We start from the raw sequence: 22,399 nt of genomic DNA on the forward strand, positions 1-22,399 counted from the left end.
AAAGGAGATGTGACTCTCTATGCTTGCTGCCGAGCACAAGAAGCAAGCACTTCAGGACAGTATACTTCAACACAAAAAATAAAATTTTAAATAAATAAATAAATAAATAAATAAATAAATAAAAGGTTACTGAAGCACTGGCTTTGACTTATGAAGCCAACAAGTCTGGTAATAAAGATATATCAAAAGCTGTAAGATTTCTGTATCTAGAAAAGGATCCCCTAAAATGATGCTGTACATACTATGCAGACTTTGCAAACTCCTGTGATGAGGGGCTGCCCAAGTTTCCCAGAGAACAGTGTATTTTGCTGAGTATTTTGGTCTTCATTCCTCATTAGACAGCTCGCCAGCTTTCTCTCCCTTCTCAAAAGTCAAACACAGAAAGAGATGAGGGTTGGTGTAAACACAAGGCCTCTTTATTTTGTTTCAACATTACTTCCCATTTAGCATGACCAAAACCAAGCAGAACAGTGGAAATCACATACACCATTTTTCTTAATACACTGCTCTTCCTTGAAACTGCGTGAGTACAACAGGAAGGATAAATTCAACAATATTAACTCCAGTTAGGCATTTTCACATGTGAGAGTACCAGAGCTTATATACAACAGGTCACAAGCAGACAAATCAAAGACCAGTATCAGGAAAACCTACTCCAGTGAGATGTGAACTCTCCTTTGGGGAAAGAGTTTGTCTTGAAGCAAGGGATGCAAACCTCCTTAGCTAAGGAGTATGTGCAAATGTTTTTTAAAAGCTTTATCAGTAAAATTTGTTAAAGGGGTACACAACCCAGCTTCAAAGCTGCAAGGCCAGACAGGATGCAGTTTAAAGCCTTCAGCTGTCATTAACGCTAGCCCCATCTCCTAAAGGCTTATCTCCAGGGAATTTTTTTACCTAACTGTACCTAGGAGCCCTTGGTTAAGGAAAGCCATTGGTGATTTAAGTGCAAATCATGGTAAAACATTTTTATGTTTTTGTCAGCTGCTCATGGTTTATATCTTGGTCTTGGCTGAGTCTAATTGTTACCAGTTGACTCAAGTCATTAAGAGCCAAATCACTGAGTCTAAGAGCTGTGCAAATGCAATAACACCTACCTGGAGGGACAAATATTTCGACTGAAGCATTAGGCAGTCAAATCCTTCTCCCAGCTTCACTTCTTCAGCATAATTATTTCCAGACCAAAACCAAGTGTATGAGAAACCATAAACCAAAGCCAGAATTAAAGCTAATACACACTTCTGAGTCATGACAGTGTAAAGAAGTGTGAATCTAGGCATGACTATTGCATTCAGTTCTACAGAAGTGATTGCCTCTGCAAAAGCCACAGGGAACCTCCTTGGTTGGAGCAAAACTCTGATTCTGGGCATTTTGTAAGAAAGAATTTCCACTCAACTTTCCAGGAAACTGCCCTCCAAAAATATTTCTCAGCCTTTCGACAAAAACTAGCAGTTCTATTAACCTTCTTAAACAGCAGATTGTTTTTAATGTTGCTAATGTCCTTTTGGCTTCCCAGGAATTGTTTCTGTTGTTTTTGTTACTCTTTTTTGTACAGAGAGCCTTGCAAGTGTAATTTGCTAGTTTCTTGTTGAGAGAAGCACAAGTTGTTGCACATATAGCATGAAGGCTTAAAAGCCCCACAGCTTTAAGCCAAAGCTCCTAGAACCTAAAAGTTCAGTACTAGATACATGATTGTGCAATTTAAAATGTGCTATGGTCTCTGCAATATGCTTAACTTCAAAACAGTCTGATTTTTAAAACAGCTTCTATTTAGTCACTTCAGTCACACCAGAGGTTTAGCCTGTGTTGGACTCAGTCAACAGTTACATGACACGGGATGGTGTCCCATTCTTCCTTGGGATCAAACTAATTCTGCCTCTGTCCTGATCAGTTCCAAACATTTTGTTGGACAATTGTAGATAAAACAAAATATGCCTTTGAATTACCTTTCTTCTGGAGCTCTTACAGGTAATTCTGATTTAAATCTTGAAGCAGAGGTTGAGAGGTTTTAAACTGCTATATAATCGCACTGTGAGCAGGTACAACTATTTCAGCTATTCAGTATTATTAAGCATGTAAGCAACTCCTTTGGAAATCTGCCCAGTTTTTGGACCTCAATGACTTTCTGAAGGAATGAAGTCCATGAGTTAACAAAACGTTGTCTGAGAAGGTATTTTCTTTAATGAGTGTTTCCCACCTAAAACTTCACTGACGTCATCTTCTTTTTATGAGTTCCTCTAATCTATCTCACTTCTGCTTTGCAATATTTTGTATTCTGCTACCACTCTTTTCAAATCTCTTCTGCAATTAATTTTTGCCCTGTCCTTTCTCAAATTTTCAAAATCCCTTGGCTTTTCTTTCTTCTTTTCTACACCATAACTTTCCAGATGAATTGACCCCTGCAGATAAGCTGCAGATAAGGCAACACCATTTATTCATACAAATACAGAATTTTAAAAGCCATTCACCATCTGTTATGGATCGTTCCTGGAAATGTTTAAAAGAATATTTTTAAACAGCTTGTCTGAGCTTTTTTCTTTTAAAATTTGAATATTCTTTGAAAGAATTTGGGCCTTTAGTTTTTGAAGACTTATGTATTCTTTTGAAATTAATAATCCAGAACAGTTATGTTCACCTTTGCTCAGTACAGCCATAGATATTTAGCAAGAATTTTTATTACCTTTTGCTAACTTGCATTGCATGATCACAATTAAAATATAAAAAAATTCTATTTATCTGAAAATATTTTTTAATTAAAATGTTTCTCTTCAAGTTCATAAAATCATTATAATTTTTCCATTCATGAGTGAATAATCAGGCACACATTTTTAAACAGGGTCATTTTAAAGTTCCTTTTTCCAAAGTCCACTTACCAAAACTTTCAGTACAGTGAACAAATACACATTTTTTCCCCTACAAAGCTGTAGGATTGCACAAAAAATACAGAATAAATATAAACATTAGGCCAAGGCAACATTTTAAAGTGCAGAACTCCACTTGCCACACATGAATAATTCAAATAATGCTGCATAATGCATAGGCAATTCTTACTAGTATTTCAAAACCTGAAGTGACACGATGAGATCTACATATAACAGTAATTCAAATACATTCTATTTATAATAAATAAGAGCTTATCTGACCATAGAACAGAATAAGCATATTGTCCCAACAAGCAAGCTCTTCACAAATATCCTTTTTTTCATTTGTCTGAATGGTGTGCTACCACTGAACATAAAGACAAATTAAGAAACAAAGATCTCATCCACCATCTGGTAAGAGAACTCATGGGAAGAGACATCTGGAATCTGTTGATGGTATATTTTTCCAGAGGTTTCATCTCAAATCAGCCAATTTATACTGTCATATATCTGTCAATTTATACAAATTGAAAATTATCTCTTAATTTTCTTCCACATATTCATATTCATATCCCCTTAATGTTCGGTTGTCTTGGTTTAACTTTTTTTCTCTTTTTTTTTTTTTTTTCTTTTTTTTCCCCTTTTTTTGTTTTTTTTCTGGTGTGAGGAAAATGGAGGAAAGGGGAAGAGAGTTGCTTCACTTTGTATTCAACTAAGTTCTGTGACAGGAAGGATGGAGGGAGAACATTCGAAGTGCTAGTCTCCATTAGCATTTTGCTTTGAGACAATAATGCTGTTCTGAAGTGAATTCTCAATCATCGCCCCTTACTGAACCTTGGTTCAGTTTGCAGGGTGGTTTTCGTACACGAGAATTAAGCTTATTTTGGAGGAAACTACGGTGGAGGCTCAGCTGCCTTTCAAATACACTGCAGAATCTGAACCCATTATTTGGCCTGCTTCAAACTGCATATACAGTTGAGGCATTTGTCCAAGGAAACATAATATATGTAGTCTTGAGTTGCATATAGTGTAGATGTACAAGTCTCAGTGGTAACTGCTTTCATCTACTGATCCTCCCCAACTGTAATAAGTATCTTGGCAATGTACACACAGGTAGAGTCCCAAGGACCAAAACTTCTCCGTGGGATCCTCGGTGACTTTCCCAAAATTACTTCAGAGAAGTCTGACTACTAAATACTTCTCTGTATGACCTAAAACCTTAAGATTTCTGTGCGTAAGCCATTTTCCACTGAACAAGCTTTTGGGACTGCCTCAGATGACTCCATTTAATTGGGGTTTTTTTGGCATATGTTATTTTTCCATTCAATTCTAATTAAGATGTTGCTGTCAAAAGACTCTCACAATTTATTTGTTATCTGAAGCCACCACTGGTTTTCTCAAATATCAAAGTCAGAATTCTTTTCTTTACCCCTAAGCACCTCAGCATAATCTTGGTCCTCGCTCCTCCTTGTCTTGGGCATTGCAGGGTGGTGTGGGCAGCCCATGGCACTACCTGCAGGCAGAGCTCCTCCTCCAGCTGAGATTCTTAAAAAGTTAGTTTTCCACTTCTAAGTCTGGGTTAAGTCTGGATACTAGACACTAGTAAAGCTACAGGCAGCTATATAAAGGTAGGCTGAATTCCTATCTTGTTCCTGAATTTAACAAATATCAAACTGCTCATGACACAGCAAATAGTCAGATACAAAGCCCATTGGAGCAGTTATCCTAGGGAGTCCCTTTGTAACTGGGCCAGCAGTACAGTCTTGAACTTGTCAAAGTTCTTCTGTATTCCCAGTTTGCAAACAAGCAACCTCTCCACACCCACGTATTTTAAAAAGAAATTCTGAATCTCTTTCTTAACAACACCACAAAATAATAGAAAAACAATTAAGTCAGAGACAGTTAAGACTACCACTAAAATAAAAGCACTGATTTAATTCATAGCTCTGGAGGCATAGCAGTAGAGCACTAGCATACATTGTATACAAGGCTGTGTGATCTTTCTTCACAACAGAAAATATTCTTGCAGAAAAGACAAAGTTGGAAACCAGGTAACTGCCTAAAAATAGTTTCAAACAGTAACTGGGAGGATTAAAACATGTGTCTCACAGATCTTTGGTTTTGGAAAGTGAAATCTGGTCAATTAAATTCATGTCAAAATTCATGAGAAAAAGTGCTCCCTGAATCAGGAAACCAAGTTAAAAAGCTGAAGATTGTATTTGCCAAGTGACTGTGCTACTGTGTAGGTGATTGGGACACATGAAAAACAAAATGGTTGAGAAAACACCCTGATGGAATGTGGAAATCTGAATCCTTAGATCTTTACTCCTAAAGCCTCAGGAATGATTGAACTCAATGGGTAGGGAGGCTGTACCTCAGCCAAGCAGCAGCTCAATGCAGCACCCTGGGAAAACACCTGAGTGAACTCCCAGTGAGCCATGCAGCTGCAGGACTGCAGGACTGTTCCCTGCTGTTTAGTAGGGCCCCTCAGCTTCAGCAAAAAAACCACACTGGGCAGACTGTACTGCTTTAAGTGCCCAAATTAGCTGTTACATTTCCCCTTGATGCTATGCTGTCTCGTGTAGATATAATCATAATGATACATAGCCTCTGAAAATGCTTTTAAAATCAGAACATTATGAGTGATGTTGGGCCAAGCACTCTCTCTGAAGTAGACATGAAGTGAAACTTTGGTGCAGTGACCTCCCTTGTTCTGTGAACACAGGGAAGTCCTATATCCCCAGGCAGTGAGATAAAAGTGCAAAACAAACTTTAGTGAAATCAAAGAAGTTTGAAGCAGGCCTTAAAACCATATTCAAGCCATATTTATAGTATCTAGACACAATATTGTCTCTAATGACACTGAAATAAAAGCTTACATCCTTTGTGTTGCAAAAAACATAACAGAGAAACAAGAAGCAATTCCCTCCTCAAAAAAATCTTATTTAAAAAAAAAAGGCTCTGATAAAAAGTAGGGAAATATGTTTTTTTCAGGAAAGGAAGTCACACAGATTTCTAAAACCAAAAGGGCATATTTTATACCCGGAACTGTACAGAGCTGGAAGTATGACTGCCATGTTGAAAGACACAAAGAGCACAACAGAGCTGAGCTGCTTTCTTCCAGTGACAATCTTCACCTCAAGTCAAAGGTGGTAATGGCCAGAAAGAGCCCATTTCTCTTGGATATTTTTTAAATGCACTCACTTCCCTTACAGAAAGGAGAAGGGGCATCATATCATCCCATCCGAACAGCCAGGAGGAAATGAGTTTGGGAAGATTTTGCAGGAGGTTGAACTAGATGGAGCACTCCCTCTAGTCCAGAACACTCAATTTGTTGACCATTGTGTAGCCTGCGTAGATATCTTAATCCCTGCTTCTAATTTAGCAGAAGTTTGATTCAGCTGTCGCTCACATGAAGGTAATTCAATGAAGTGTCTGACTACAAATGGCAATTCTAAACTCCATGATAAGGACCCTGAATGATTTATAAACACACACTTCTTACTTAATTCCCCTTAAAAAATAACGTTTTAAATTAAATAATTACTTTTTCTTTTTTTTTTTTTTTTTAAAGTTCCTAAGAAAAACTGGAAACTGTTCTAAATTCCCCAGGTTTTTTCCATACCTGGTGATAGTACTATGGAAATTGCCTTCTTTCATGATATTCATTAGCTGCAAAATCTATTTACTAGAAGTGTTTTTATTTTAATTTATATGCATTATAGTCAACAAGTATCTCATTGTTCCATATAATGCTTCCTATACTATTATTAAACAGAACAGCAGGTGTCCTCTTTAATTAAGGTATTTATCAAATCCCCTATCAATGCAAAAATGCTATTTTTGCAGTGAAATTTAAATAGAACTCTAGAACTATGACAATTTTGGTAAAGTAACTCTTGAAAGGTCTAACAAAATCTTTAACGTTTGTAAATTTTATAACATAACATTAAACAAAAATGAGGTGTCATTCCTGATGATCAGGCACTGTGTTTAATCAATCTTTTCCAAATCAGATGGAGAATGATCAGCAGAGTATTTTGCAAATGGCAAATGGATTTATACAGAGCTTGAGAAAGGAACCACTTGCTTTCCAGCCACATACACTTCGGAAATATTCCGATCATCACCTGAAATAACATAGTCAAAATAGAGATTTGCACATAAATATATACACTGATTTAATTAATGAGAATTACACAGTCCACTAAATCAGTTTTGGAATACATAATTTGCAATGACCTTCTCCTAGGACTAAGAAAGTTCATTTGGAGAGAAACAGACAAAGCTACCACAAAGACCAAAAAATGTTTAAACTACCCATGCTTTTTTTAAGAAAGAAACATAGCATTCAGCTGTTGAAATGGTGTAATGGATTTTATGTATACTCAGTAGATTCAAACCATGAAAATATTATATATCTGTACAGAAAATGCATTGTTGCACAGTATTTGAACTGGCTCAGCAGAAAAGATTATTTGCCCCAGCCAGCTTCTCAAAAAGGCAAAAATCTAGTTAGAGGGTGACACAACTGTGGCCAGAGCTAACACCAGTTACCTCAACATAACAACACAGCAGGTAGTGCAGCTCTGGTCCAGACAGTGCCCTGTAAAGCGTACCTGCTCCCTTAGGGGTGGGATTGTTTGGATTGGGTTTTGTTTGTTTTAAAGGCCATCATTTCTGTTTGAAAGTAGAAAAACCACAATGACAACTGGCCTACAGAAGTCCTTCTGAACGGAACTGGTCCTGAACTAGTGACAAGCATGTCAGTGTTACTTTATTGAGAAATACAATAGCTCGTGCTATAGATAAAGATAAATGTGGTGCAACTGATCATATGAAACTGACTATTTAACTATGTCTCAAAGATCAAAAGTTAAACCACTCAATTCTTACTCAGTATTTTAAAATATATATTGATAAATACAAGTCAGTTTTTATTTATTAATGTAAAACATTCACAGTAATTATCAGGGACATGTTAATGTTTACGTAAGAGTTGAATAAATATACTTGGTTACTGTAAACAATTGTATATTTAATTATGTATAAATTTATTATTAATCTCTAAATTAATTTAGACAATGTTTGATGTAGGAAATGAGAATTTTATGTGGATTGAAAATCAGATCATACCTAGATAGAGGAACTTCTGGAGAATGTCCTATAAAAAAACGGGAGAAAACCAAATTCAGAAAGCAGTATCTGCTGTCCCAGATCATAATTATTCAAAGCTTGAAAGAACTGATAAAAATTGTTTTCCCAAATATTCTTAGTAATGGTGAAATCAAAACTTAACATGCATGTCATAATTAACTTTCAGAGGAAGAAAACACTGCACAAGTTTGATGGCATAAACAAGTATGTGCCCTTTCCCTTATTTAGAGTTCTCAAATTCACTTACTCATTGAAAAATAAGACAACACCTAAACATTTCTAGGGTCCTAACAACTGCTAACTTAGCTAAAAAGGTTTAGACTTAAACAGAAAAATAATTCTTTTACAGCATTGGAATTGTTTCCAGACAGTCTGGCCACATCAATAAATTCAAGTAACTGCTGTTAACTATCTTTCTTGGTCAGAAAAGGTTTTTATATGAGAAGGTGTGTCCACTGCATGAGGCCAACACTGCTTTAACATAAAAACTGTCCTTTTAACTCAAATTAGCTGGCTTGAGTTCTTGCTTCGTTTTATAACAGCAGTGCAGCAAAGGCAGCCTAACTTTTCTCTGGGAACACGTTGCCATTCTTCAGTTTGAACTCGAAGTGTTGACTAAAACTCAGTTGCTTTTCCTTGGCTGCCATTTGTCAGTGCAAATAGCTAACTCTAATTGTCATCTTGGGCTAATAAAACATGCGTTAAAGGTATTACCTGCATTTTTGCTCATGGGGTTATGGGACTGTCACTGAGGACAGCAAGATTCTGAAGAAAATGAAACGCTGAACCTCTAAGGCTGAAGCACAGACAGCAGTGGTACAGTACATCTGATTCCTGTCACCAGAATAACTCTCAAGAGACTTATTCTGTCTGTATCATGGACCTTCCCCACATTTCCATTAATTTTTTTTTATCATTAATCCTGTTCTGATTACCTCAAAATTATCAGCAGAGAACAAGTCAAAAGGGCTATCTGAAGCTTTCGTGTTGATTAGCAGAGCATCAAATTCTTTGCCCACCTCGAAGTTTCCAATCACATCATCTAGTCCTAGAGCTGAGGAAGAAAATAAGTTCACAAACACATCTTCAGCACCAGCCTCTTTCCACCATGTAGAAGCACCTGGCAACTTACTTGAGATATTCATAAGAGAAACAAGAATTGAGATGATTTTGAGGAAAAACACAAAAGAAAATTCAACAGTGAGTTTGTCAGTATCTGAATTCCTAAGAAACCTAAGAACTTAAGAAACAATTTGTTACATTGCAAAAACATTAAAACTCCAAAAGAGGCAATGAAATTAAGCCAGAGAAACAGTAAAGTATACAATAACACTCACCTTGGTATGGCAGCATTAGATTTAATTTTTTACCAAGTTTAAGCAACTTTGACAGATTGTATAAACCTATTAGAGTAGTAACATATGATAATAAAAGAGATGTACAGTGAGGATAACTAATTGTAATTAGCAGGAACAAAGAATAATGTGGTGTGGAAAAATAATCATAGCCAGACCTGAAGGTGTCATACTCACCTGTAAGGCTTGTCTTTAGTCTATTATTTAGCTTTGTTTTTTCAAAGCTTCCTTACAACCTCTGGTTCTGAAGTCCTCATACACTGAAAACCTACATACTCATCTTCAATGACTGGATGCTTGAAAGTGCTTAAAATACTTAGAGAGAGGCCTTTCTGTCTCTTTGAAACAAACTAGGATAGTTTTAAGTTGTAGAAAGTACCAGTGAACTACATCAACTTTTCCAATACTCTGAAACTAAGTTATTGAAGAGGATAATATCGGCAAATAACTTGTTCACTTCTTTCAGATTGCTGTGACAAAGGAACTTCAGCCTTCAGTGAAGTTTGAGTGTGGCAGGAATATCAGAATACCTTAAAGATGTTTAAACTCCTACAAATGGTGAAATATTTTGACTACCTACTAGTTTCAACTAAAATGATCTCACATTTCTTCAGGTTTTTGAGCATAATGCAATTTTTAGATTAAACACAAGAGGGTGACAAGTGTTCAGGACTTTTAACAAAGCAAATTATTCCAACGAAGAATCACTCATTTAAATTTCAGCTACTGGAATTTCTACTTCCAGTGTCCAGGCTAGTGGAAGGTCATACAAGTAATTTATATTCTACCCTTGAATATGATTCAGTAAGGATAAAACAGCTCGAAATCAATATATAAAATCACCACTTTACTAAGTAAACCTAAGAGAGAAAAAACATAAGAGTAGCTGGGAAGGGAAATCATGTATGAGTTTAGGATTTTTAGAAGTGTCCCTTCTATGTCTCAGCTGATTTATTCTCACACCTCATGGAACAATATATATTGGGGGAAAAAGATCCCTTTTTTTCCCCCTGCCCATCTTCTCTCTTCTCTATTTCCATTACACCCTCCAGGAATTCAAATATAGTCCTTAGAAGACCTGTTTGATGACATTTTCACTACATCTTTCAAACTGCCAATAATAGTTCCCAATCATGCTTTCTGACATCTACAAAAATGTTACACTGAAAGACCAGTTCTTTAGCAGGTAGTGACTTCATTTCTGCTAACTGCAATACTAATAAGTTTTTACTTACATGTGGATTTGGTCTTTGCTAAATCATACCAGTTCCACTAACATTTTAAAATTGTATATATTAGTAGGTGCACACTGATCATGACAAAACTTGCCAGTGAACCAGGATAACCCATATACTACATGACTATTCTGCAGATACAACTGTGTCGTAAACAACCATGGTGGGTATCGTTTAAATTTTGTGGTTTTCTCTGAGTGAGGAGTGTCACGTGATGTTTTGATTTGAGATAAACTGCCTCACTGACAGCTCAAAAAACAGAAACTAAATTAGAAACTGATGACAAACAGGATACATGATCCTACAGTAATTGCACAGTTTTTCCTCCATATGATGGTTGCTGAGAAAAAAAATTTCCAGTTGGTGAGATAAACATACGCTTGCACTAACAACCTTATGACTAAGAAGTCTGAGGATCTTTGCAAAGCAAATGTACAACCCTGAAAAGCCATTAAGATTGCATTATTAAACTCTCCACATCAATGTGAGTACTCTTCTGTAATAAGCGTAGTATGAGTATGAGAGACTGAAGGATATCTCTGCCCACCAGATACCATTTTAAACTTCACCCCAGCACCAGGAAATCTGTGAATCTCCCATGAAGGCAGGGAGACATAATAGGAAAAGCAGCTGTAGCGCTCTGTGTACCCACCGAAGAATTTTCTTCTTACCTTGGCTTCCTCCCAGAGTGGCAAGTTGAAAAGCTTCTTCAAGAGTTAGTCCTGTTTCATTGACTTTATTGATCTGAAGGCTATTAGATGCCATCATTGCTTTCCTGATAGCATCAAGCATAGAAGCTGAATATCCACCAGCAACATCTAGAAGGGATCAGACTCTTAGAAACAAGCTTTGGGTGTAATTCTCTATGTTAAATTTCTATTGAAAGTTACAAAGAGACAGATGTGGTAAACACAGCAAGTTTTACCACTAAGCACTGCCTCTGAATACATAATTCCCAATAAAGGTGTTCTCACACGCAATCAGGTGAAGAGAACACAACACAAAATCAGAAACCTGAGAAGTTGTTGTTCAAGCCCTATTTACTCTCAAAACAGGAATAAAACTCTTTGTTAATTTTTTTTTCTTTTGAAACACTTTTGGACCAGCCCTAGACTTCAATACTCTACACTTCCTTACTCTAGAATTAGCGGGAGAAATAAAAGCAGGACTACAAGTTGAAGACAGGCTGACTTCTAAATATGAAGGGGTGGGCATGTTTTTGTATCTCCCAATGGTTTCCAAAAGAAACCATTTTTACAGCAAATTACTAACCTGTGCCAAGACCAAGCTTCACATTGTGTTCCAGGACCTTTCGCACATTTAAGACACCGCTGCGCAACCTGGATTTAAGAAGAAATATGTTCAAGAAGAGCGGGGCCACAGAGCCATTTTATGACAAAGGCTCTCAGAACGTGTGCAATAGAATTGATTTATTATTTATTCTGGCTGGATACTGTTATTTCTGCTTAATAGAAAGAAGACTGTATAGTCCAGTTCCCAAAACACAAGCATAGTTTGGGGGGAAGGGAGATGGCCTGAATCTGCCATTGATAGAACAGTCAAAAATATTTTTTTTCCAAATAAATTTTCATATAGATATAAATATAAATATAGATACAGCGACTAGACTGAAATATCACAAGTCAGGCCAGAGCACACCACACAGAAGTGGATTATAATGGTCATGTTCAGTCCAATAGGTCATTTATGGTGAAGTGGGATATCACATTAATAGCATTTCAGTGGTAGTGTGGACTCAGAGTACTACATGAACAACAGTTTTATTTGATTATACATCATTCTTTTTTAATTTTATTTTTTTTTACTTACGAAAAGTTAGAATTGGGGCAATGCGAAATTGCAGCTCCACGAAGGCTAAAAAGTTTCAGCTCTTCTTCAGAAAGATAACAGGCATGAGCCATCACTGTCTAAAGAAAAAGAAAATCACCAATTTACTCAATATTGCATTTACTTAATGGCTCTACGTTTTGCTGCACTGCTTTCAATAGCCAAAAGGATACGTTACCATCAAGTGAAATTAAGGTACTTCTTGAACGAAGTTCTTAAAATTCACAAGTGTAAATTGACATTTACCTTCAATATGCCTGAGATATTCCTTCAGCTTTTTTTCATTTATTAATGTAAGAAGATAGGGTGCTGACTGTTGCAGTGACTCCTGTGACCTAAGAGCTTCAAGGAGCAAAAGCAAGAATTCCCCAGTTGTCCTAGCACTGTAGTAACCTTGTGATTTATACTTTGTAGCTAACACAGAGATTAAGTAGGGGTTATCAGATACAATGGAAGAAGTATGTACACTTAGCATGTTTCTCATTGGCTCTCTAAAGGTTTGCACCAGGTGGAGATAGATACATATATATATATACATATATGAAATAATCTTTAACTAGAATAATGAAATTTGTTGTGCAGCTTTTAATTCTTAGCCTACATAGCTGACTTTAAAAATAAGTTCACTAGCAGTATATACAAAACATAGTATAGGATAGCATAATTTAATAGTACATAAACCAATTACTCCCAGACAAATCTAATTGGCATTACCTCATATACCAAATGTCCACTGAAAGAGAAGGGTAAGAGCTCTGTCATATCTTGCAATCTGCTGATAAAAATGAGAATGGCACAGAGGCTGTTTCCACTCAGTATCTCCTAATAGCACTGTACCCTTGCCATCTCAATTCATCAAGCTCAGTGCAGCTGAAAATGCAAGGACAGCCACATCTGCAGTTGAGGACATACATATGGTTGTTGCTGAAGCATCTGTGCTGATCTGTACTGTTCTTTAAAAAGAAGGAAATATTTCGGCAACAGCTTCAAAAAAAACCATGCTTTAAAAACACTTTAAAAATTGATTTGATGTCTTAGTTTTGGTGGCTGGACAGCGGACAATGTCTGAGGTTCTGTTATGCTTGTGTTTAATAGAATGCTTTTCCAAACAACCAGAAGCTTGACTCCAGAATGCACCAGTAACCATGATTTTTAGTTACCATTTTCACTTCTGTGCATATAAAAGTCTGACAGAATCAAGAACCATGTTTTTGCAGCACTAATATTCGCTTTAGTACACTCACTGACACATCAAATCAGCATGCATAGGACTGTGCTAGAAAACAAAGGTTAATACTGTGTACCTACTTCAGTAGTCCATATTGATTTCTCAAGTAAAAAAGGACAGTAAACAAGTAATTTATTGGGATACAGTTTCGAACACAAAAATGGCAGTTCAATAGCTAATTCCTGGGGAGTTTCCAGCTGCCCTTTATGCCTCTGGAAATTCACTCCTAAACTTTTGAATCAATTGACTGATATCTATGCATTCTGACTGTAGTTGAGCTGTTCATATTAACTTTTGCATGGGTTCTCCACACTCTAATAAGGTGTGTCCTGGGACTCCAACCTGTAATTACTGTGGGTTGGTATCTGGTTACATTTATCTCACCAGCATAAAGCTTTAATGAATTTCAACTCTTCAGGCCACTGTGCCTTTCAATGCTGGGCAAAGAAAGTCAGATAATGAGATGAGAATACTTTTGGATAATGAAGCAGTAATGTGTACTTGTCTGCATGTGAGGCTGAGACTCAGAACACAACAGGGTAGGATGCTTTCCCTTAGGAAATTGACAAAAAAATGAAGTTGGTCCTACCATAACACCATAAAAGAAATCTTCAGGCAAACCAGTGTGCAAAGATATTGTAATATAAGGATCAGTGAGTACTGTCCAAGAATTACCAGCTCCTACAATAACAGCTCCTTCTAATCCCACTGCCCTTATTCTCTTTGGAGCCCTTGGAAAATGGATCAGGGACCATAAAATATGTTTATTATTCATCTCCCCTAAAATGCTTAGGAAAACTGTGGGCTTGTCTGAAGTTCCAATACCTCAACAGAGAACATAAAATGAATCCATACTTTACCCCAAATGTCTCTGACCTTGACAAAACAATATAAACTTCTCAGGTAAATGCAGTAAACCATCTAAGCAATGTTGTGGAAGTTTTTATGCAGCTACCTTGCTGGTTAGCAGCTTGTTTTTATCATACAAATCAGTGTAATTCTTGTAGGCAGGAAACATGTTCTCCACAAGTTTGACTTCTTCTTCATTCTCGCTTATGTGACTCTGAAATAAGAAAATATATAGCAGTGAAAGCTTTAAATAACATTGAACCTCACACTACAACCTTCTGAGCAATCTACTGGTGCTAAACATACAATGATAGAAACTAGTATCTGTAAAACTACAGTTAGATCTAGTCCTTAGGTTTCTCTTTTCATCAGAGAGATCTCTGGGACACAAGGGAGTAGCTCCATTTGTTCCTTTAAAAGTGATATGAGATGGTATGCATGTCCATCCCAGTAGTGTGGTGACATAATGGTCAATTTAGGGTTTGGAAAATGTCAAAATAATAGATAAAATAAAACATGATATGCCTGTGAGGTAAAAGAGAGAACCAGTCTACAACAGAATGGACCCTGAGATCATGGTAGCTGATAGGCAGCTCCTCCATGTATCTGCAGATGGGCTGATTGATTACTGGCCTCAAATAAAAATATGACCTTTCTGTACTCCCACTGGGGCATATATTTTCAAAATGTCCACTTTATAATGAAAAAAAATCTACATGTAGCATAGCTTTAAAACAGTATATGCTTAGAACTGTGTAACAAAAAAAAAAAAAATAATTCATTTCAACACACCTGCAAGCTTTAAAATATCGCTTTTTTAAACACAGAAACTTTATCAACTAGAAATCCTACAGTTATATTAAAAATGTTATGTAAGATACAAAGATGAGTAATGCTCTTATCTACTGAAGACTGTTCTGCAGAGAAACAATGGAAGGCAGGGGGACAGAACTGACTAGAGCGAGCAACCTTCAGCAATCCAAGGCTTGCTCTACCTTTTGGTACAAGGTGCCAGTCTCCTTGTGTGACCATGCACCAGGACTTGCTGAATTGTGCATCCAGCTATGAGCCTTCTCAATTCCTGTACAAGTTACAGTGTTCTTACAGAGTATCTTTGGTAATTTCAGAAGAATTAAAAAGAGACTCCAAAGTGGAGAGGTTTAAGTGTTTTCCTGCAATCATGAAAACCCCCTGGTCAGTATGCTGTCTGTCCAAACTATTGAAATTGTATACAGAGCTCTCAGAGCTTACCTGCACATGGAGATCACGAGCCTGTGCTAAATCTCCAAGTGCACACAGCAAGTCCTCTGTGCAGGAAGGGCCAAAGCGGGGGGTTATTACAGGTTGTACTCTTGGATACTGAAAATATTAAAAAGACAGGCTTTGTATTCTACACGCATGCACACATGTATGCGCGTGTATATATATATATATATATATATATATATATATATATATATGTATACACATTTACATGGCAATTACATTTTGTCTTCATTGCTTATTGCATACTGCATCCTCACCAACTCAAATTAAGCTGTATAGTTATTTCCTTACTTTTATTAGACATTTCATGACAGAAATAGAGAATCGAAGTGTGTGTGTGTGTGGGGGGGGGGTTTAAAACAATTTTAATGAACTTTATTAAAGAATTTATTTTAATTAGAAGTCTCTCATTGAGTGAGAAGATTTTACCAGTCTTCAGGAGCACTGGGTACTTTTTCATCCTTGCTGACAGTCCTATATGCATCACCAGAAATAAGTCAGATGAATGACCAGACATTTTTCTGAGTTCCCCTTCTGTGACAATCAAAGATGTAATGATGCAAAACTGTAAGCTTCTGTAAAACCAAGGCCATTTTCTTGTTTAATCTTTTCTACTCATAATAGCAACAAACTATCCCCATACTACCTAGATAGGAAGAATAGTGGTAGAATCAGATATGCTACACAGCAGGAAACAGGGGAGAAAACACTGAGAGTAGAGCTGCAGAGGTTTACACCTCTGTTTTATAAAAAATAGACAACAGCATTACAATTTTGCCTTCAGTCACAGGAGAGACTTGTGCAGAAGTCAGCATATGATATTTTGGATTGTAGTTTCCTGTATCATCTCCCAGATACAAGACGCTCAGGACTTTGCAGATTAGCCAACATACTCTGCTAATAGATATCATTTAGGGGTCAAACTCCAGGCATCTGCCCTCGAATATTTTGAGATACAATGTCAAAAAAGCCACTGAAAACTAAAGGCTGATAGGAAAATACCTCTGCTTGTAATATTGGAGTATAAACATCTATGTTTACCTCAGGAGTGTGAACCTGAATTTCTTTAGAAACACAGTGTAAGATATGTGTTGACCAAAAATACTAATTTTATAATGGATTATTAACTGTACTGAAAAAACACTGATTTCTGCTGGTGAGAATTTCTTTAATTAGTCTACTTATATACTGCAGAGGATCAAGTGAATTCCCCCTTTCTTTAACAGAAAATTATCCTTTCCAGGAAGCCAGATATTTTAAAGTCAATAGAGAAACACACAGAACATTACTTTGCTTTGCTCTGACCACAGAAAACTGATTTTACACTGTTACAAGTCCATTTTTCAACAACATGGCTAGCAGAACATTTTTCAGACTGATGGTACCTCTCGTACAAAGAAAGAGGTTTATTTTATTGATTTTTCATTAAGACAACAGCTTTGGACAGCATGATTAATGATTTCATATATTCACAAAATGTCTTCTGAATACAGAAGTGGATGCAAAGGAGAACTCTACTTACTTTCTTTTCCAGCAGTTCTTTAACAAACCTGAAAAAAGGTAAAAATAAAGTTGCTATAAAACTGTGATCTATGTCATAAATTATGAAAAATATAGAAAACATATATTTGGATACCCTGTTAAACACTCCAGACATAGATCAATTTATCACAAAAAGCTGAACCAGATTTTCAGATGAAATAAAAACAGGCAACACAATACAGTCGGAATAGTTACATCAAATTATGCTAGTTTTGAATTTGACCCCAAATATACAGATTATTTTTTCATTTGCAATAATTACCATTAGACAAGTGATAATTATTCTGCGTTCTCCCTGAAAACCAAACACATGCTACATTAAATGAATTGAAAGCATAATTATAAGGTACAGATGCAACATTAGAGATAGATAAAACAAACCATCTTAAATTTCTCTGTCCATAAATTTTAACTGCAGAGTTAAATAAATTCTTTTAAAATCCAGTTTTTAAAAGATGCAGCAATATTTTATACCTTACTTACATTAGTTGCAAATGTCTTTGTTCACTTAAGAACCTTGATTTTCTGGAAATTATTATATTAATGTTAGAGTACAGATTATCTACTTTATGGAAAACATAGATTTACTTACTCTGTTAAATAAAAGGAGTTACCTCAGATCTCTACAAGAAACCTCAAGCAGTCAATATGAATAATGCAGATGAGCAAATAAAACTTCCTCTGATTTTGGAGGGAGGAAGTTCTTTGAAAGCTCATTATGTTCAGTGTATGTAATTTCCAAAAGCCAGATTGAGACGGTTTCTGGACAGGAACTCTGTGAATTCTTATGTCATAGTTTATATTCAGAAAACTGTGTGATTTTAATTACAATAAACATTGAATCAGATTTATCAAATATCTTCAGATGGAAAAGAAAATAATGCTGGAGGATAGATTCACAGCACCGGAGCTGGTGCTAGATCACCAGCTGGAGGTAAAATACCCTAGTTCAACTTCTGCAATGACCAAAGGAGTTTGAGCCCACCCTTGTCTACCTTGGAGAGCAAAAATGCAATGTGAATTCAATATCATCTCCCCTTACTGATTAACCTGATATAATAAAAGATTCACTTGAGCTGAAACTGTAACAGAAGTATAACGCTCAGATGATAAGCAAAACAATCAGTATGACTGTTTTCATTCTTTTTCACATTCTTTGAACAGTGTGAACATTGTTTCAAAATTGAAATATCTTTACCAAATATACTTTGTTGGCTTATGTACTTCACTGTGAGAAAAGAAGCTCAGCTTCAAATCACTGTCTTCTGTAGCAGAACAGACTTGAATATACATACTCCTCTTTCCAAGTGATTATAACTATTAGTAGCATAGACTGTATTCTGGATTTCCATTTCCTACCTTTTCATTAAATCCCCTTTGACAGAAAATAGTACATTCAAATTTTTACTTGAATTTAGATTTAATATATGAACCACTTGGAATTGTGGTTCTTGGAATTGGAATCTTATTTCCATGCATACAATATAAATAGTTCTGCTGGTAACTGTAAAGAACTAAAATCAGAGTAGTCCATTTTCTGAGAGTGTGGCAGATCACATTTCCTTGGAAAAAAAAAAAAAAACAACAAAAAGCCCACTAAAACATTGCCCTCTTAAAGAGAACTTTTTCATCTTTCTGCAATTGTATGACTGTGATTCAGTAAGTACTCCAGATCCATGCTGAGAAGCACACAGCCCTCTTCTCTAGTCATTCTGGAGTACTTGTGGCACACTCTCACTCAAAGCTGAGAAACATTTTTTATTAACACAATTAAAAAGGAACGAGTTGGATGCACAAGATAGATATTTAAAAGAAAGCTATTTAGATCATTCTGAAGCTTTTAAAAATATCAGAACTGGGAGTTCTGCTGCTTTCAGGCCCATTCAGCAGGCTTTGTGCTGTATTATGAATTTGTAAGAAGGAAAACAAATGTTAGTAGAGCGAAAATGATTAATACTACACATTTTAAAGATGTCTTTAAGTATAAACACTGTTAGAAACTCATGACCATTTTTGACTTTTCTGTCATGCCTCTAGCATGATTTGCAAAAATAGGATAGCAACTTCACACAAGTGCCATAAGATGTTTATATTCCTCCTGAGTATTGATATTTGAAACCTTCATACAAGTAAACAAACAGTCCCATAAGAAGAGCTGTATGTCTGCTTCTGAGCAAGGGTGCAAAAGACACAAGAAACGTAAGACAGTAGGATGTCATGGGTCTCCAGACCCAGTCTTGGGTCTCCTCTACAATGGGCATTGCCTTTGTTTGATTCTCCTTCATTCACTCAGCTGCCTATTAGAATAGTTTGACTGGTGCCATGACGGAGGAGAACCACAGCATGTTTAAAATGGGGTATATGAAAGCTAACTTCCATAACTTGAATAAAGCCTTATCCTAAGGCTTTGGTGGAAGGAAATAGCTCAGAAGATAATGGTGGCAAAGGAAGTGGCTGCCACCCTACCATCCCATGTCAGGACACATCACTCTACACACATCTGTGAAGGGAAAAGAGGAGGCAGAAACCACACATATTCTCTCAAACCCTAGAAAGGCTTCTTCTCCCTTTCTTTGCAAAAGCCAGAGAGATGCTACTTGGGCTGTGCAGCAACTGGGTATGCAGAAATTGCCAGAACTGTAGGGGACAATACTGCTGGAAGAAAAAAACCTGTTCCTAATAAATTCACATCTCTAAGTTCTTAGTCAGATTCACATTCACTATTCATATGTATGAAAAATTTTATTTTAAAAGGTTAGGCCATCAATTTAATCATTTTACCTTTCTGTCTCTTGGACAGAGTCAGCAGTAATCTCTTTGTACTGTGGCACACTGTCATTCATATCCATGCAGACTTTTCCAACAAATGCTCGTTGACCAAATTTATCTGTTGAGATGCATTAGAATACAAATCTCAGAATCACTGGTTCTCAAAAACCACTATCAACGCTTATACTGAAATATGAAAGTAAAGTCCACCCCACCTAGCTTTAAGATGAACAGAATTCATGCTCTTGTCTTATCTCTAAGCTGGGACTATTCATGTGACTTTTAAGGATACAAAGGAAAAAGGAAGAAAGCAAACAAACTATATTTAAATAGGAGTTCTCCTCCTGCACATTAGTACCCAACTTTATAATTGTTATTACTGAAGACTAGATTACTGTTTAACTACAACCAGAATTCATAATGGTACTATATGAAGAATGGCTGTGAAATAGAGGATGAGAAACACAAGCACCAAAGCACAGTAGCTGTAGTAGATGACTACCCTGAGATGAGAAAAAGCACAAAGATCTCAGCAAACCATCTCTCCTTAAAAGAAAGGAATGAGGTTGTTAACATGCCTCCCACACACAGTTAGAGGGAAAAAATTTTTGGAGCTATTCTAGCATATTTCTTAAGATTTATCCATGCTAGATGAATAAATCAGAATTCACGTGCAAGACATGCATACAATATTCAATTCTAAGCTGTCAAATGTGTTTCTAAATTAGATTTCTTTGTCCACTTCTACTGTTTGAGTTGCTGAATGCAATGGCTTCAAAATTTTCCAACCAAATCAGAAAGACTAGGTAATTTTTGAATAAAATTTATTACATTTACACTTATTACATTTTTCTGCTTTGGGAGCCATCTGAGCCTTGAGAAATCCTGCAAGAACCACAACATTTTCAAACAGCAGACATTTGCAACTGTGAACTGAAGGGAAAGATCCTGATGCAGCTTTCACTTTTCTGATTTCAGAGGGTGTGTGAAGATTTTTGACATTGATTATCCACTACAACTTGGGAGTATGAGGACATTAACGTGAAGACATTTAGCCTTTTAAACCTCAAATAACAAAAGGATAGAAAGAGCAGAGAGTTGCAGCTGGAGAACAACTCCAGCAGACCTAATTCAAGCTCAGTCAGCAGCTGATTCGGGAGTGAACAGACAAGCAGAAACAACAGGAGGACAGAGGCAGTGAAGTGAATAAGTGTAACTGAGGTGGGTTTTGGGGACAGAGGTACAACAAATTAAAGACAAATTAGAGACAGCCAGACCCCTAGCAAGTCTGAAACTCCTAAACTCTGCTTCCTTCAACTAATATGATACATGCGGCATCCTTCAAAACTCACTGTTAGTCTTACCTATAATTTCAGCAAGAAGAAGAGAAGTATCTGTGTGAATTGTTGCAAAGTAGCAAGCTGTAGTCGTGCCATTCTTTAGAGTTCGTCTCTATAAAAAGAAATCAGTTTCAACTGTCTGAAAAAAAAAAACAGTAAAGCTGCCAAAAAGCAGAACAGGCAGGCTCATTTCAAACTGTGAGAACATTTAGTTATTGTGAAATTGTGCAGTGAAGTGGGAAGGTAAAATATAGATTTTTAATTTCATAATAGCTCTTTTAAGTCTGTGTGTTAATAAATACAAAAATTCCTCACAGAATTTTTGCAATGACTAAGCCCATAGAAACCACTCCATATTTCTTCCCTCAAATAGGAAATACTCCAACTTATATTTAGAAATACAAACAACTAGTCATTTTTGTTATTTCCTGGTTTTGAAAAGCTCTCCAATTTTCACAGTGAAGCACTGTTTATCTGCTGTTAACAAATCAAGGCTTTTGGGAAAAGCAGTGGTTTTCTTTTGGCCATCTGATGTGGCTGGAAAAACTAATCAAGTTTTTCTGTATCAAAACCATTTGCTATTGCCAAATACAAAGCAACAAACTTACAAGTAAAAGTAAACTAAGCACAACTGCTCAGACTGTAATCTAATTATTTATTTAATTATACCATTTGAAAGGAGATGGTGGTTGACACCTGTTCATATTACCTTTGGAGAACGTAACAGCAAATGAAGTGCAATTTTAGTTACATTAATTCATGACGAAATTTAAAGCTTCCACTGATCTTGGGACTGATGACTATATTGACTACTCATCCAACATAAGGGTTTAAATTACATATTTGGATTCTTGCTAACAAGTAATTTAAGAATTTTCTTCTATTTTTTTTAGTGAGATAGAAGGTGAGACATCCAACACAATACTGAGAACGGCTAGGGCTAATTATCTGA

General features: G+C 36.3%; 1 protein-coding gene across 3 annotated transcripts in view; it reads right to left on the reverse strand.

Annotated features, from left to right (window-relative positions):
* Window positions 1–3,496: 3,496 nt before the first annotated feature.
* Window positions 3,497–22,399, reverse strand: part of GDA (guanine deaminase) — a 29,609-nt gene continuing 10,706 nt past the window's right edge. Inside the window, exons 5-15 of one of the 3 annotated variants that reach the window (XM_032674980.1) lie at window positions 21,472–21,559; window positions 20,120–20,225; window positions 17,319–17,346; window positions 15,782–15,889; window positions 14,637–14,744; window positions 12,436–12,533; window positions 11,878–11,945; window positions 11,277–11,423; window positions 8,951–9,069; window positions 7,995–8,022; window positions 3,497–6,988 (exon numbers count right to left, since the gene is read on the reverse strand). In XM_032674980.1, coding sequence (XP_032530871.1) covers window positions 6,918–6,988; window positions 7,995–8,022; window positions 8,951–9,069; window positions 11,277–11,423; window positions 11,878–11,945; window positions 12,436–12,533; window positions 14,637–14,744; window positions 15,782–15,889; window positions 17,319–17,346; window positions 20,120–20,225; window positions 21,472–21,559 — 969 coding nt within the window. In that variant the 3' untranslated portion in view covers window positions 3,497–6,917. The remainder of the gene's footprint in view (window positions 6,989–7,994; window positions 8,023–8,950; window positions 9,070–11,276; window positions 11,424–11,877; window positions 11,946–12,435; window positions 12,534–14,636; window positions 14,745–15,781; window positions 15,890–17,318; window positions 17,347–20,119; window positions 20,226–21,471; window positions 21,560–22,399) is intronic. The other 2 variants (XM_032674979.1, XM_032674981.1) reach the window with 2 other exon arrangements.

Source organism: Chiroxiphia lanceolata, chromosome Z (assembly GCF_009829145.1).
Source record: "Chiroxiphia lanceolata isolate bChiLan1 chromosome Z, bChiLan1.pri, whole genome shotgun sequence".
In the NCBI taxonomy this organism is placed as follows: domain Eukaryota; kingdom Metazoa; phylum Chordata; class Aves; order Passeriformes; family Pipridae; genus Chiroxiphia; species Chiroxiphia lanceolata.